This window comes from Salvelinus fontinalis, chromosome 13 (assembly GCF_029448725.1).
Source record: "Salvelinus fontinalis isolate EN_2023a chromosome 13, ASM2944872v1, whole genome shotgun sequence".
Classification (NCBI taxonomy): domain Eukaryota; kingdom Metazoa; phylum Chordata; class Actinopteri; order Salmoniformes; family Salmonidae; genus Salvelinus; species Salvelinus fontinalis.
Window position 1 is genome coordinate 13,233,614 of NC_074677.1, and position 16,261 is coordinate 13,249,874.

At 39.4% G+C, this 16,261-nt stretch overlaps 1 protein-coding gene across 4 annotated transcripts; it reads left to right on the forward strand.

Annotated features, from left to right (window-relative positions):
* The first annotated feature begins 72 nt into the window (after positions 1–72).
* Positions 73–15,816, forward strand: pde9ab (phosphodiesterase 9ab). Of its 4 annotated transcripts, none has more exons than XM_055941769.1 (20): positions 73–913; positions 1,370–1,487; positions 2,366–2,436; positions 2,975–3,052; positions 4,387–4,430; positions 4,551–4,605; positions 4,897–4,967; positions 5,140–5,227; positions 6,007–6,088; positions 6,174–6,248; positions 6,469–6,555; positions 6,723–6,827; positions 6,899–6,981; positions 10,190–10,346; positions 11,147–11,260; positions 11,472–11,576; positions 12,142–12,270; positions 12,907–13,002; positions 13,655–13,733; positions 15,340–15,816. In XM_055941769.1, the coding sequence occupies exons 2-19, from the start codon at positions 1,419–1,421 to the stop codon at positions 13,703–13,705; spliced, it is 1,560 nt and encodes a 519-aa protein (XP_055797744.1). In that variant the 5' UTR covers positions 73–913; positions 1,370–1,418; the 3' UTR covers positions 13,706–13,733; positions 15,340–15,816. The 4 variants fall into 4 exon arrangements, with proteins under 4 accessions (XP_055797744.1, XP_055797745.1, XP_055797746.1 ...); XM_055941770.1 differs by having other exon boundaries at positions 1,392–1,487; XM_055941771.1 differs by having other exon boundaries at positions 73–909; positions 1,392–1,487.
* Positions 15,817–16,261: the final 445 nt, after the last annotated feature.

Genomic DNA, 16,261 nt, shown 5'->3' on the forward strand with positions numbered 1-16,261 from the left:
ATGTTTTACTTTATATATATATAATGAATATTAATTGGAAGTCTACCTAAAATCTGAAATGTAAAATGCAACTCCTCACTGTAAAAACTGTTGACTGGTGTAAACATGCTCCAGGATGTTTTTATCTTGTCATATTTCATGTAATGTGGAAAATTGGTAACGGCACAGAAACGGCTCATATTCGCTTATCTAAATCCCATATCCCTCAAACATATTCTGGTACCACATCACTAATGTCTGCATTGCATTCCAAAAGGCACCCTATTCACTTTATAGTGCACTACTTTTGACCAGGGCCCATGGGACTCGTCAAAAGTAGTGTACAATATAGGTAAAAGGGTACCAGTTGGGATGCACACATACTTCTAACACCATCTGGACCTTTCATTTCCACGACCCTAAGTGAACTATTAATTAATCAGAACAAGCCCACTTTATTAATGATGTATGACGTGCACCATTCACCATTCAAATCTGAGGTAACCCCTTGAATAGGCATTACCTAATGAGACCATCAAAGCTAAACACATGCACATGATGTCAATGTTTGATTATTCTCCACCACCATGGGTGCATCCTCAAGTGTTTCCTTGATTCCTCTTTCTTAGCTGCCTCCTCGAACTGTGTTGGAGGCGACGCCGCGGGAAATCAATTAAATACCAATGAGATTTTACCTCCATGATCTGAATTCCGAGTTTATTGAAGGAGTGGATGATGTGAGAGGGTCAGGGGATAGCCTACTTCGCCGTAGTAACGGTACCTTGGCAACTGCAGAGTTAATGGGTGATATTTAAAGGGCTGGTGGTGGATCCCTCCCCCAGGTTTCATACAGGTTGTATTCCCTCGCTCTCTGGATCTGCAGCATATCAACAGGCAGGAGAGGTTTGCTTCTGACAGTGACTGACGGAAGTATGTAAGTCAAGTTTCATTAGATTCTTTGCAAGATGAATTAGCATTGAGATATTTTTGATCTTGATATTCTTTTTTTGCTACAGGAGTGTGTTTATATTTCAATGTGTTATGTAGCAACTGGTTGACAGGAAAATTATAGTATTTATCTATATTCATCTATTATTTAATTTATTGAAAGTGTATGCAATTAATATTTAAAAAATTATGATCAATAAGGTTACTTTTACTTGCTTTTCATGGTAATGATCCAGCATGAATGTAATACATGGAATGGATAAATAGCTGCTCTGAATTAATTTCATCCTAGACATCGACATTTGTATTTCCTTCTGTACCTGCATACTTATTCTCAACCCCACGGTACACCACAATGATATGAAATGAATTGTAGACAGGTGAGCGTGGTACCAACGATCCACATGAGCAAAAGTACAACTGTCATTTGTGCCTTTCCCAGTTCCCATTTCATTTTTTCACAGAGACGAGGAGCGAGGCACAGGGTCACTATGGGTACCAGCTCCTCATCGTACGCCCCAAAGACAGTCTACCTAGATGTGGATGGGAAAATGCAGAAGGTGAGTGAGACCAGAGATATGTCTATAATGACAAGATGCTCATGTCCCTAAGGCAGGAAGGCAGGCGACAAGCTTAGGTCCAAAATAAGCCCATAGAAACACATTGGGCTTATTTTTTGACAGATGTTGGCAAGAGTGAAACCTCTTGCCTCTTCCTCTTTGGTGAGACTGAGTGACACAACTTATGATCCTGGTACACCAGCTGTCATTATCATTTCATTACAGCTGATATAATGCAAATAATATCAACAACAATGACATGCATGTTTTTAAGGAATTATATAACACTTTATAAGGAGGAGCTTAAGTAGTGTAACTGAATCATAGGTATTGAAGGGATGGATGCTTGAGGTATTTCAATTATATTAATTTGTAATTGTCATGAATGAGGATGGAAAGAAAGTTGAAGGAAAATGTGTTCTATGTTTGACGTTGATTGCATTAGCGGATTTTTAGATGTAGTTTGATGGATAGAGCTTACAACTCAAACCACTTGAACTCTCTCTGCCTTACATGTGACCACCTTGTGTTCATCTCCTGTGAAAGTATGGGGGCTTTGGTCAGGTCAAGAGGTGGCGAGATAAGACACAGGTGATTCACAGGTGGTAGTGACACAAACGGCAGGTGTAACACCTGGAGTGAACATGCTCTCATCATTAATGATATTCATTCTATTGATTTCAGTTGTTTGGAGTTTACGGTTATAAAGAAAATCATTACTTGAGTAGTATTATTTATCTTCAGTATCCCTGAAATACTTTGTATGTGCAAATACAGTACCAAGACACTATTAAGTATGAAGATATGCAATTTGATCTACATCAGTACTATTTGTATCGATTTATTGTATCTTTAAATGGTCTTGCCTCTGTTTTTAGGTGATTTTCAGTCGATACTGCAGCCCCTGTGACATCCGAGAACTGCTGTGTTCTTCCTCTAACATAGCCAGGTCAGTGGCACCTCACTGCCCTTTTTCACTCAAACACAAACACATCTTCATTTGAGACAGTTTGCTACAGCAGGAAAATAATCCTGCAGCAACAGAAAATGTGGATTATAATTAATGGACATTTTTGATGGGGTTGATACATTCTTTGTAAGGGGAAATCAAGTCTAAAATTTCAAAGTGGAAATTACAAGCGTCAGAAGCCTTTTTAATCCTCAAATACACTACAAGTTTTACATTTCCTGTATTGCAGGAAAATTCTCCTGCAACAGGGTGGTCAAATTAAGATCCTACATCTGTACTCCCTTATGTCCTGCACATTAACGTTAAATCAATATGCCAACTGTCTAACATTACTTATTATGCTAAAACTCTTGAGTTTGCATAATGGATCTCCTCGCCTTTGAAGCTTGCATTGTCTGTCCTCAGCTTCAAAGTGTTTTTTTTTACTTACCGTTTCCCTTTTCCCCACTTAACATGATGCAGCCTACAATACTTTGATGTATTTAATACTTTGTGTAATACTTTGATTTGTCCTCAGAAATACTGCGATAAGGCTGGTGGACTCCGAGGGAGCGCTGGTCTCCATCGATCCCACAATGCCTACCAACACCCCAAAGTAATGACACATGTTTTTGGAAACACTGTATTTTTTACAGTCCGCTGTTTGACCTGGTATTTATTCAGACAATACATTGTGAATAGGTAATAAGCTTATATTAGTCATTGGTTTGGTGTAGACATGGTAATAATGTATACTTTCTGCTACTATATAATTTCCTACAATATATACACTACAGTGCAAAAGTTTGGGGTCACTTAGAAATGTCCTTTTTTTTTAAAGCAAAGTTTGAGAAACTGATGCCTCAACTGGCAGATTCATTAAATAGTACCCGCAAAACAGTGAGGAGGTGACTCCGGGATGCGGGCCTTCTAGACAGTGTTCCTCTGTCCTGTGTCTGTGTTCTTTTTCCCATCTTAATCTTTTCTTTTTATTGGCCAGTCTGAGATATGGCTTTTTCATTGCAACTCTGCCTAGAAGGCCAGCATCCCGGAGTCACCTCCTCACTGTTTTGCGGGTACTATTTAATGAATCTGCCAGTTGAGGACTTGTGAGGCTTCTGTTTTTCAAACTAGACACGCTAATGTACTTGTCCTCTTGCCCTGTTGTGCACTACTCCTCTTTCTATTCTGGTTAGAGCCCGTTTGTGCTGTTCTGTGAATGGAGTAGTACACAGCGTTGTATGAGATCTTCAGTTTCTTGGCAATTTCTCGCATGGAATGGCCTTCATTTCTCAGAACAAGAATGGACTGACGAGTTTCAGAAGAAAGTTCTTTGTTTCTGGCCATTTTGAGCCTGTAATCGAACCCACAAATGCTGACGCTCCAGATACTCAACTAGTCTAAAGAAGGCCAGTTGTATTGCTTCTTTAATCAGAACAACAGTTTTCAGCTGTGCTAACATAATTGCAGAAGGGTTTTCTATTGATAAATTAGCCTTTTAAAATGAAACATTTGGATTAGCTAACACAATGTGCCATTGGAACACAGGAGTGATGGTTGCTGATAATGGACCTCTGTATGCCTATGTAGATATTCCATAAAAAAAAAACAGGTGTTTCCAGCTACAATAGTCATTTGCAACATTAACAATGTCTACACTGTATTTCTGATCAATTTGATGTTATTTTAATGGACAATTATTTAATTTTTTTCACAAACAAGGAAATTTCTAAGTGACCCCAAACCTTTGAACGGTTGTGTATATATTTTCAAATATAAACAACAACAAAAAGTTTGCGGGGACAATACTTTAAAGTAATATTGTGACACTGTGTAGGTAAATGTTTTTCCAGATGGTTCAAGCTAAATCACTTCAATTGGAGCGTGGGACACTAGCTGCAATTACTGTGGTTACTGAAATCTGCCATCTGTTGTTTTGTCTCATCGCAGCTCCCAGTACAAGGTAATGCCTCAGTCGACTGGTCAGGTGGGAGGTACGCTACAATACGAAGCATTTGCGAATTCTATCATTTTCAGTCACACATACAGTAATGGTAAATAGATAATACAGAAGCAAAGTCAGAACCACCGATACATATTTTTCCTCTTTTCAGACAAAGAAGACATGTTCCAGAATGTTTTGTCTCAGGTGGCAGAGCAATTTAGCAGGTGATATACAAGTATACATTTTTTAAACTATTTTAGTCATTTAGCAGATACTCTTATCCAGAGTGTTTTGTTTAGTATAGTTTATTCGATCAAGTTAGAGATGATATCTGAGAAAATATCTGTGGCCATCGCACCAATTTCTGGTTGTCTCTCTTTTCATTCATCTGTTCAGTCTGTGTGGATTTTATTTGTAAGTTTAAAAAAAGAATACATAAGTGTACACTGTTGCCTAGGCTCACACAGATTTCTGCTCAATTAAAGGAGTTATGTTTTCCTCCATTTCTGTTTCAGAGCTTTTCGAATCAATGAGTTGAAGACAGAGGTGACCAATAGGCTTGCCATGTTGGAGAAGAGAGTGGAGTGTGAGTGATGGCGTTACTGTATTAACGTTGGCACCACTGGCTTTAGTTTGTGGGAATATTCCCACCTACACTGTATATACTTTTATATGCAATAGAAAAATGGAATATATAAAAATAATATATTGGTTTTGTTGTGAAATATTTAATACTATACATTGACTCTCTGTTGCAGTAGAAGGGCTTAAAATGGTGGAGATTGAGAAGTGCAAGAACGACCTGAGGAAATTACGGGATGAGATGACCTCAAAGGGAGGAGGAAGGTCAGACAACTGCAAATAAACCAAATTATCATCTCAGATAGTAGTAATAATAATAATAATGAATTAAGCAGAATCCAGAGGTATATGTCTACATTTACAACATTTTTAAGTTTAAAAGGTCAATGTTGGTGAGGTCAATGTTGGAAGAATTATATAGAAGACACTCAAATCCGTGTTGATACATTCAAAAGGCCTTTTAAGGGCCCAAAGTAACATATTGTTCAGTACATTTCCCTTTAAGGGGCAATCTGCAATTGCTACATCCATTTTTGGATTGTTAAATTAATGATATCCATTGATTCTTGAAGAATATAACTTATAAATGCCTCATGAGCTAAGTTCAACTGTCCTACCCCATCAGATCCCAAAATATAAGCATGTTTTAATACCTTTTTTAGTAAACAATGTAATTGTAAACAAACACTGTATAGCCTCAAAACATGGTTCAAACGATAATTGTTTCCTCATGGATAGTCAGCTTTGTCTATGAATTTCAGTGGTTGCCATTCTCCAGCTCAATCCTCAGCTCTTTCCAAAACAGAGGCAGGGTAGCCGCTTTTGTTATTCATTGAACTGCTGATTGTCTCATTAATACTGTATGTGTGGTCTATTATGATTTAAAATAAGAGCCTCTTAAAATTGACTAAGCCATATGTTGCCCTTAAATCAGTGTTGATTGAAGGTCCATTACATGAAAGACCCTTGAATATGTTCTTATATATTCTTAACTTGTAGGCTACCGCCCTTCTGTTTTCACCAATATTGCTTTTTATTATTAGAGTGACTTGTGGTTGCAAATATAGCTTCACAGAGGACGGCAAGAAACTGTCCCCAAGACGAGACGTTCCAAATTACCCAAAGGTAAACAGTTAAAGCATAATAACCAGTACACCTTTTGTTAATGGTGAGTAAATGACTTACATTACTCTTTGCACTATGTCTACAGTATACTCTATCCCAGGAGACCATAGAAGCTCTGAAGAAACCTACATTTGATGTTTGGCATTGGGAGCACAATGAGGTTGGGGATATTTCATGTAGCCTAATTTGGGCAAATATGCATTGCATGTATGTATGAATGATAAATGTATTTTTATCTGACAAATTATTATTCTTGCTTTGGTACTTTTTCCAAGGCAATCTATAAAGATAGCTAATCAGCATCTTAGTCCCAATTGCTATGTATAGCATTAAACATATTCTGATAGTACTCATTACTGTATTGTGTTTCCAATGTGGAGATGCTAAGCTGTCTGGAGTACATGTATCATGACCTGGGCCTGGTGAAGGAGTTTAATATGAACCCCATCACACTGAAACGATGGCTGGTGAGTATCCACACTTGTGAAACCCCTATCTATCCCAAGTAGTCAGTAGCCTCGATTTCCATTTCTTACCTCATGAAAGAAAAAATATGCACTTTTGAGCTGATTCAAAAACTATTAAAAAAGGCTTGATTTCTTGTTTGTAAGATGTTTGTTGCTTTGTGTTTCAGCTGGGAATCCAGGAGAATTACCGCAACAACCCGTTCCATAACTTTCGCCACTGCTTCTGTGTCAGTCAGATGATGTATGGAATGATTCACCTGTGCAACTTACAAGTGAGAACACACCTCATATAGTGTTTGTGTGTGTGTGTGCGCGTCACTCTGACTCTAGTTGTGTTTCTCAGGAGAGGCTCACCATGACTGACATGTGCATCCTCATGACAGCTGCCGTGTGTCACGACCTAGATCACCCAGGCTACAACAACACGTAGGTCACATTACATATACCTTTATATATATATACAGTTGAAGTCGGAAGTTTACATACACTTAGGTTGGAGTCAATTAAAACTCGTTTTTCAACCACTCCACAAATTTCTTGTTAACAAACTATACTTTTTGCAAGTCGGTTAGGACATCTACTTTGTGCATGACACAAGTAATTTTTCCAACAATTGTTTACACACAGATGATTTCACTTATAATTCACTGTATCACAATTGTAGTGGGTCAGACGTTTACATACACTAAGTTGACTGTGCCTTTTAACAGCTTGGAAATTCCAGAAAATTATGTCATTGCTATAGAAGCTTCTGATAGGCTAATTGACATAATTTGAGTCAATTGGAGGTGTACATGTGGATGTATTTCAAGGCCCACCTTCCAACTCAGTGCCTCTTTGCTTGACATCATGGGGAAATCAGCCAACACCTCAGAAAAAAATTGTTGACCTCCACAAGTCTGGTTCATCCTTGGGAGCAATTTCAAAACGCCTGAGGTACCACGTTCATCTGTACAAACAATAGTACGCAAGTAGAAACACCATCGGACCACGCAGCCGTCATACCACTCAGGAAGGAGATGCGTTCTGTCTCCTGGAGATGAACGTACTTTGGTTATGAAAAGTGCAAATCAATCCCAGAACAACAGCAAAGGATGTTGTGAAGATGCTGGAGGAAACAGATACAAAAGTATCTATATCAACAGTAAAACGAGTCCTATATCGACATAACCTGAAAGACCACTCGACAAGGAAGAAGCAACTGCACCAAAACCGCCAGAAAAAAACAGACTATGGTTTGCAACTGCACATGGGAACAAAGATCATACTTTTTGGAGAAATTTCCTCTGGTCTGATGAAACAAAAATAGAACTGTTTGGCCATAATGACCGTCGTTATGTTTGGAGGAAAAAGGGGGAGGCTTGCAAGCCGAAGAACACCATCCCAACTGTGAAGCACGGGGGTGGCAGCATCATGTTGTGGGGGTGCTTTGCTGCAGGAGGGACTGGTGCACTTCACAAAATAGGTGGCATCATGAGGAAGGAAAATTATGTGGATATATTGAAGAAACATGTCAAGACATCAGTCAGGAAGTTAAAGCTTGGTCGCAAATGGGTCTTCCAAATGGACAATGCATACTCCCAAAGTTATGGCTAAAGGACAACAAAGTCAAGTTATTGGAGTGGCCATCACAAAGCCCTGACCTCAATCTCATCGAAAATTTGTGTTCAGAACTGAAAAAGTGTATGCAAGCAAGGAGGCCTACAAACCTGACTCAGTTACACCAGCTCTGTCAGGAGGAATGGGCCAAAATTCACCCAACTTATTGTGGGAAGCTTGTGGAAGGCTCCCCGAAATGTTTTACCCAAGTTAAACAATTTAAAAGCAATGCTACCAAATACTAATTTAGTGTATGTAAACTTCTGACCCACTGGGAATGTGATGAAAGAAATTAAAGCTGTTTTAAATAATTATTTCTACTATTATTCTGACATTTCACATTCTTAAAATAAAGTGGTGATCGTAACTGACCATAGACAGGGAATTTTTACTAGGATTACATGTCAGGAACTGTGAAAAACTGAGTTTAAACGTATTTGGCTAAGGTGTATGTTAACTTCCGACTTCAACTGTGTATATATATATATATATATATATATATCTGTCTATATATAGTACCAGTCAAAAGTTTGGACACCTACTCATTCATGGGTTTTTCTTTATTTTTTTACTATTTTCTACATTGTAGAATAATAGTGAAGCCATAACAACTATGAAATAACACGTATGGAATCATGTAGTAACCAAAAAAGTGTTAAACAAATCAAAGTATATTTTAGATTTGAGATTCTTCAAAGTAGCCACCCTTTGCCTTGTTGCCAGCTTTGAACACTCTTGGCATTCTCTCAACCAGCTTCATGAGGTTGTCACCTGGAATGCATTTCAATTAACAGTTATGCCTTGTTAAAAGTTAATTTGTGGAATTTCATTTTATGCGTTTTAGCCAATCAGTTGTGTTGTGAGAAGGTAGGTGTGGTATACAGAAGATAGCCCTATTTGGTCAAAGACCAAGTCCATATTATGGCAAGAACAGCTCAAATAAGCAAAGAGATATGTCAGTCCATCATTAATTTAAGACATGAAGGTCAGTCAATACGGAAAATGTGCAGTCCCAATAACCATCAAGTGCTATGATGAAACTGGCTCTCATGAGGACCGCCAAAGGAAAGGAAGACCCAGAGTTACCTCTGCTGCAGAGGATAAGTTCTTGGAAAATCCATACAGAAATATCAAATTTACATATGTATTCACAACCCTGAGTCAATACATGTTAGAATCACCTTTGGCAGCAATTACAGCTGCGAGTCTGTCTCTAAGAGCTTTGCACACGTAGATTGTACAATATTTGCACATTTATTATTTTAAAAATTCTTCAATTATGTTGAGGCTCAGATCTGGGGAAGGGTGCCAGAAAATGTCTGCAACATTGAAGCTCCCCAACAACGCAGTGGCCTCCATCATTCTTAAATGGAAGAAGTTTGGAACCACCAAGACTCTTCCGAGAGTTGGCAGCCCGGCCAAACTGAGAAATCAGGGGAGAAGGGCCTTCTTCAGGGAGGTGACCTAGAACCCGATGGTCACTCTGACAGAGCTCTAGAGTTCCCCTGTGGAGATGGAAGAACCTTCCAGGAGGAAAACCATCTCTGCAGCACTCTACCAATCAGGCCTTTATGGTAGAGTGGCCAGACGGAAGCCACTCCTCAGAAAAAGGCACATGACAGACAGCTTGAAGTTTGTCAAAAGGCACCTAAAGACTCTCAGACTATGAGAAATAAGATTCTCGGGTCTGACGAACTCTTTGGCCTGAATGCCAAGCGCCATGCTGTGGGGATGTTTTTCAGCGGCAGGGACTGGGAGACTAGTCAGGATAGAGGCAAAGATGAACGGAGCAAAGTACAGAAAGATCCTGGATGAAAACTTACTCCAGAATGCTCAGGACCTCAAACTGGAGCGAAGGTTCACCTTCCAACAGGACAACGATCCTAAGCACACAGCAAAGACAACGCAGGAGTGGCTTCGGGACAAGTCTCTGAATGTCCTTGAGTGGCCCAGCTAGAGCCCGGACTTGAAACCGATTTAACATATCTGGAGAGACCTGAAAATACTTGTGTGCTAATGCTATGTCCTGTGGCAGGTACCAGATAAACGCTCACACAGAGCTGGCGGTGCGCTACAACGACATCTCGCCCCTGGAGAACCATCACTGTGCCGTGGCCTTCCAGATCATCTCCATGCCAGAGTGTAACATCTTCGCAAACATAGAAACGGAGGCCTTCAAACACCTCAGACAGGTGAGGCACCAGGTTTCTCACAGCAAGGGCCTCACTGCAATTTGAATAACAAAGTATTTGTAAAGTAGCATGTATTATAGTTTAGAAGCTAAAAATGGGGTTTAGCTAAGTTGGGATAAATATACACTGAGTGAACAAAACATTAGGAACACCCCCTTTTGCCCTCAGAACTGCCTCAATTCATCAGGCATGGACTGTTCAAGTTGTCGAAAGCATTCCACAGGGATGCTGGCCCATGTTGACTCCAATGCTTCCCACAGTTGTGTCATGTTGGCTGGATGTCTTTTGGGTGGTGGATCATTCTTGATACACACAGGAAACTGTTGAGCATGAAAAACCCAGCCGCGTTGCACTTCTTGACACACTCAAACCTGTGCGCCTGGCATCTACTAACATACCCCGTTCAAAGGCACTTAAATATTTTGTCTTGCCGTTCACCCTCTGAATGGCACACATACACAATCCTTGTCTCAATTGTCTCAAGGCTAAAAAATCCTTCTTTAACTTGTCTCCTCCCCTTCCTCTATACTGATTTGAAGTGGATTTAACAAGTGACTTCAATAAGGGATCATAGCTTTCATCTCGATTCAACTGGTCAGTCTAGGTCATGGAAAGAGCAGGTGTTCCTAATGTTTTGTAGCCTACCATGAATAGAAACCAACGTTATTGTAAAATAAATGGTATTACACATCACCACCTAAACATAGGGATAGTTTCGCACAGAGGATGGCTTTTGTTTGTGATTTTGGCCAGGATTGGTTTCTAGTATAGTACAATGATATTATTTGCAACCTTGGCAGGCTATCATCACTCTCATCTTAGCCACAGATATGGCCAGACACGGTGAGATACTGGACTCCTTCAAGCAGAACGTGGACAACTTTGACTTCACCAACCACAAGCATGTGACATGTGTATGTATGCAATTACGTATATCCTCAAGTCAAGGTTGACATACAGCATGTGTCAAATGTATTGCAGAGACTTTGGGGGAAGCCCAAACCCGGGTGTAGCAATGGACAACCCAGCACCTTAACCTTAATGCCAAGACGTCTGAACCTCTTTACAAGGTTGTAAGGTGTTACATCTGTTATGTTTGAGGATTGTTGTTGCGTCTCTGTGCAGCTAAAGCTGGTGCTGATCAAGTGCTGTGACATCTCCAATGAGGTGAGACCCACGGAGGTGGCCGAGCCCTGGCTAGACTGCCTGCTGGAGGAATACTTTATGCAGGTGAGTTACAGCTTTTTTGAAAATGATTGTCAATTAACTTGTGAAGAAAAAGTATAGTCTTGACTAATCTCGGACACAGAACCAAAATCGTGCAAATTAAGTTCTGGGGGGAGACAAGACTAGCAAAGTCTCCACCCCTCCAAATGAAAACTCTCAGCCAGTTTTGGGCATGTCTATAGGACAAATGTCCCTTCCCCTTCCAAAATGTGAGAACCTGTGTAATTCAGATTTGTCCAAATGATTAGTGACAAAACAGTTGTGTACTGGAACAAAGTTCTCATTATTCGTTGAATCCCACATTCTGTCGACAGATGCTACTACCATTTATGGTAAGTGTATTTGTCCACGAGAGGTGTCCACGAGTCTTGACCAACCTTTAATGTTGCAAGGAAGTATTTTCACCTTAAAGATATTTACGTTTCTTATCTCATGAAATCACACAACTCCTTGGTTTAAGGCAAACTATATATGCATTTGCCAATTGGTGTGGGGAGGTGTGCCCCTTTCCAATGAGGAAAGAAGCAAATGTTCTGTATAGGCTTTCATTATCTGTTTTTGTGTTCAGAGTGACAGAGAGAAATCTGAGGGTCTCCCAGTAGCTCCTTTCATGGATCGGGACAAAGTGACCAAACCCACCGCTCAGATCGGCTTCATCAAATTCGTCCTCATTCCCATGTTTGAGACTGTTATGAAGGTGTGTTTCTGTTTCCGAGTGAGCCTGTAACTGAGATCCAGTTACACAGTGAGATTCAACAACCAAAATGTTTGCCTACAAAAATGTATGCTATAACACTGTGGGGCGGTTTCCTGGACAGGGGTTCAAACTTTAGAACCCAGTTCCTACATTTGAATATAAAAATAGATTTTATCAAACAAAACCATGCCACATTTTTATCTCTGGGACCCTCAGGATGACAAATCAGAGCAATATTACTGAATGTAAGTACATTGATACATTCACCTCTGAAGGTAAATAAACCAGTTGCCGTGATACAAGTTTTTTGTTGTTGTGCACTCTCCTCAAACAATAGCTTAGTATTTTTTCACTTAATTGGACAGTGCAGTTAGATTAACAAGAATTTAAGCTTTCTGCCCATGTAAGACATGTCTATGTCCTGGGAAATGTTCTTGTTACTTACAACATCATGCTAATCACATTAGCGCACATTAGCTCAACCTTCCCGGGTAGAGGTTAATCTATGGATGTAAATCAGTGGTGGCAGGTGACTTAAAAAAAACGTTTGTAGGATAATGGATGAAAACTATTTTGGGACAAAAAGCTAATGGGATGACAATCTTTCAAATGACTACATCTAAATGTGTGTCCTAGCTTTTCCCCCAGATTGAGGAGATTATGGTGCAGCCTTTGCGGGATTCTCGAGACCACTATGAAGAACTTAAACAGATTGACGATGCCATGACTGAGGTAAAACCTTTCTCCTCACACCTCGTTGACCTCAAGAATCGAGGTCAATCTCATTTGTATTGTATGTAAAAAAGAAATAGAAAAAACATGGAATACATTATGGCTGACTCATTATACAGACTCTTGAGAGAAAAAAACAATAGAGAACATGGGTATTTGTAGTTAGAATTGTGTGTTTAATTATTTTCCTGAATTGACTGAAGTTAAGCTGAATGTGTCATGCCCATTGAAAATGGGGGCCCTTTTATTAATTTGTTTGCTGAAAATATAAAATAAATGTTTCTTCAATGCATAATTAACTCAAAGATATCGAATTTGGCTGTCAGGTCCCCCTTGAAAAAATTAAGTGCGTGACACCTCTGCCTCATCATTGCTTTCCTTTTATTGTGTGTAGATGCGGTATGTCCTGTTATACAAGGCACTACTACAGCAGCGTAGTACTGATAATAACTGGCTCAGGGGTGAAGTTTCCCCTATGTGCAGATCGAGACTTAGCTTCCTCAATCCTAACCTTAGCACTAGTGGGGAAACTTTTAAACTGACCCAAGATCAGCATCTAGGGTTAACTTCACCTTGACATCACCTTTATTACTCTATAAAATCCCTCCACCGCTGTCTTGTGTTAACATAAAGGTGTCTTTTGTTCTACAAGGCACAGAAGAAAAAAACTGAGCGCAAGTCATTAGGAGGAAAGAAGAAATAAACTTTTCCTGCAAACTCATTGGTGCCTTGTAAGTTTAAACATTAGATAGATGTGACGTGCCCTCCTCTTTTACTCTCTGACCAAACTTTATCCCACTAATGATGTAGTTTACATTTATCCCAATATGAACAGGATATTTAGAGGGGACCTGATCCTAAATGAACACTTTACTCTGGGACATGCACCCCATATAGCATTGGTAGGCCCTAGACTGGTTTCAATAGTAAGTGTCATGTGCCATCTAGTGGTCATACCAGTGTTACCATATGGTTTATTAGGCTTCAGATTAAATAAATGTATGAACTTCACAGGCTGGTGAAAGTGCACGGGGATTTTAATGCTGCTTTCCAATAAATATCGAGGGTCTTATTCTGCTGACATGATGATCGATGCTTGACATCCGTTTGACAAATAAACATTCTCGCTCTTATCCATAATAATCTTGTCATGTAAACGCAGGTGACAAAGACCAGAGTAGGCACATTTTCTATTTAACGGAACAGTTTTTTTGACAAAACTATCGATAGAGTTTCAAAATGCAATGGAAACACATTGGAAACTTCAGATTTTTATTCGGTACATGAAATCTTAAGCAAAAAAATAGCTTTTTGTGTCACCACGGAAAGACAAAACCCCTGCTCATGCAAACCTGGTGATTTAGAAGGTCCTGTGTAGATAGTTTCTGGTTGAAAATACAATCAGGAAATAACACTGATGTATGTTTTTCCAATGAGGAAACAGTGTTTGTTTAATCAGCTCTTGTACAATATGATACACATAAAATGTAATTTTGACCGCACTGGACCTTTAAATCAACTCATATTACATAGCAGTATTGCCGATTTATCATATGATTGATATTGTTATGACATTCTATAAAAGGTAAAGCTTTTATACTAACTATTTTAGAAGGCATATTGACATGGCTGTTCTATTGTAGAGAAGTGTGTGTGTGTGTGTGTGTGTGTGTGTAATAGGTCCACCTCACCCCATTCCTCTCTTTTGAAACCTAGTTCTGTGTGACCTTTGGTACGATCTCCAGCAGATGCATATTATGCAATCTTTTCCTCTTATCCTGTTCTCCTCATTTGACCCTTGACCTGAAGTAGAAATAATCCAGGATCTCAACTCTGGAGGCTGAGATCTGTTGTGTCCTAATCATGTACTTTCCTCCCCCTTGAATTGCATGTGTTGATATATCAGCGGTGGCTGGTGACACTTTAAATCGAAGGACATGTTCATTGTAATGGCTAACATTCCATTCAAGCCATTACTATGAGCCGTCCTCCCTTTACCAACCTCCACTGTTAAATGTATTATCTGTATATTAATCGGCCTTTGAATAAGATCCCATTGATGGGTGGCTATGTCGATAATTCCTCACTGTACAATGTAGATTTTCTGTTGTTCATAATGATAGTCTTCTCACACAATGACCCTCGTTCCCAATTAACTGGTTATGCCCACCTCTATGTTTTCTGGCTGTAGAGACCTCGGATGGTGTTTCCATAGAAAGGGAGACTCCTCCCCTAGTACCACAACTTCCTGTAGTTATATAGTTATGTAGCCAGCCCAGGCAAGTAGGGTGAAGAAAAATACAAATTAACTAATCAGCACCTTCCCTCTCTCCTTAGCCCCTCCCAACATAGTGAGAAGAGGAGAGAAGACGGCAGTGATATTGTTTGGCCTTAGGTGTGGCAACACTGGGGCTGGTTTTGTTTCATCTTGTTATTTTTGCACAAGGTTTTCTTTTGGTAGAGAAGGATGAAAGATTTCGGGAAAAATATGAAGAGATTGTGTCTTCTAAATTAGTATGTGAGGTAGGTTAAATAATAGTATTTTTAATATGGATAGTATTTACGTAGGGCTTTTCATTGTATGGGGCTAACGTACTGTACCTCAGCCACCTTATGGGCATTTTAAAGACAAAGTTGGAGATTAGGGACATATAGCAGGTCGGAAGTATTTTAACTTAGCCAGTTTTGTAGAAATCACTACATGATTTACAGTGAAAGGACAAATACATTTCTACCAGTGTATATTTTGACACATGCGTGTATGACTTTGCATATCAAATAAAATGGCAATACTTATTGGCTGATCATCTCGAAGATGTGTCTTTATTTTAATGTTACTTTTAGATAAACTTGCGTCTCCTGAGAAACTGGAGAGGTCAGTGTGTGACAGCTATTACACTACATTTTATTTCTCCACCTGCTGGTTATTTGGGACACCTTTTCCTTTCTGAGGCCTACTGAGACTTTTTTGTCACACTAGTTTTCCTCTTTTTAAAAAGTTATCCATCATCATTATCAACCTGGTCTCTCATACATACTGTACACACAAACACCCAGAAGCCAGCTGCAAAACATTCACAATGCAGAGTGATACAACATCACAACTTTATATATCAGGGATCAGCAACTAGATTAAGCCGCGGGATGTTTTTTTTCTTGAGAGATGTTCAGGGGGCCAGAACATAATTACAAATAATTATGCAGACTGAAAATTGACCTCAAGAAGCCCAAAAAATATAACATTTGACTAAAACATCAT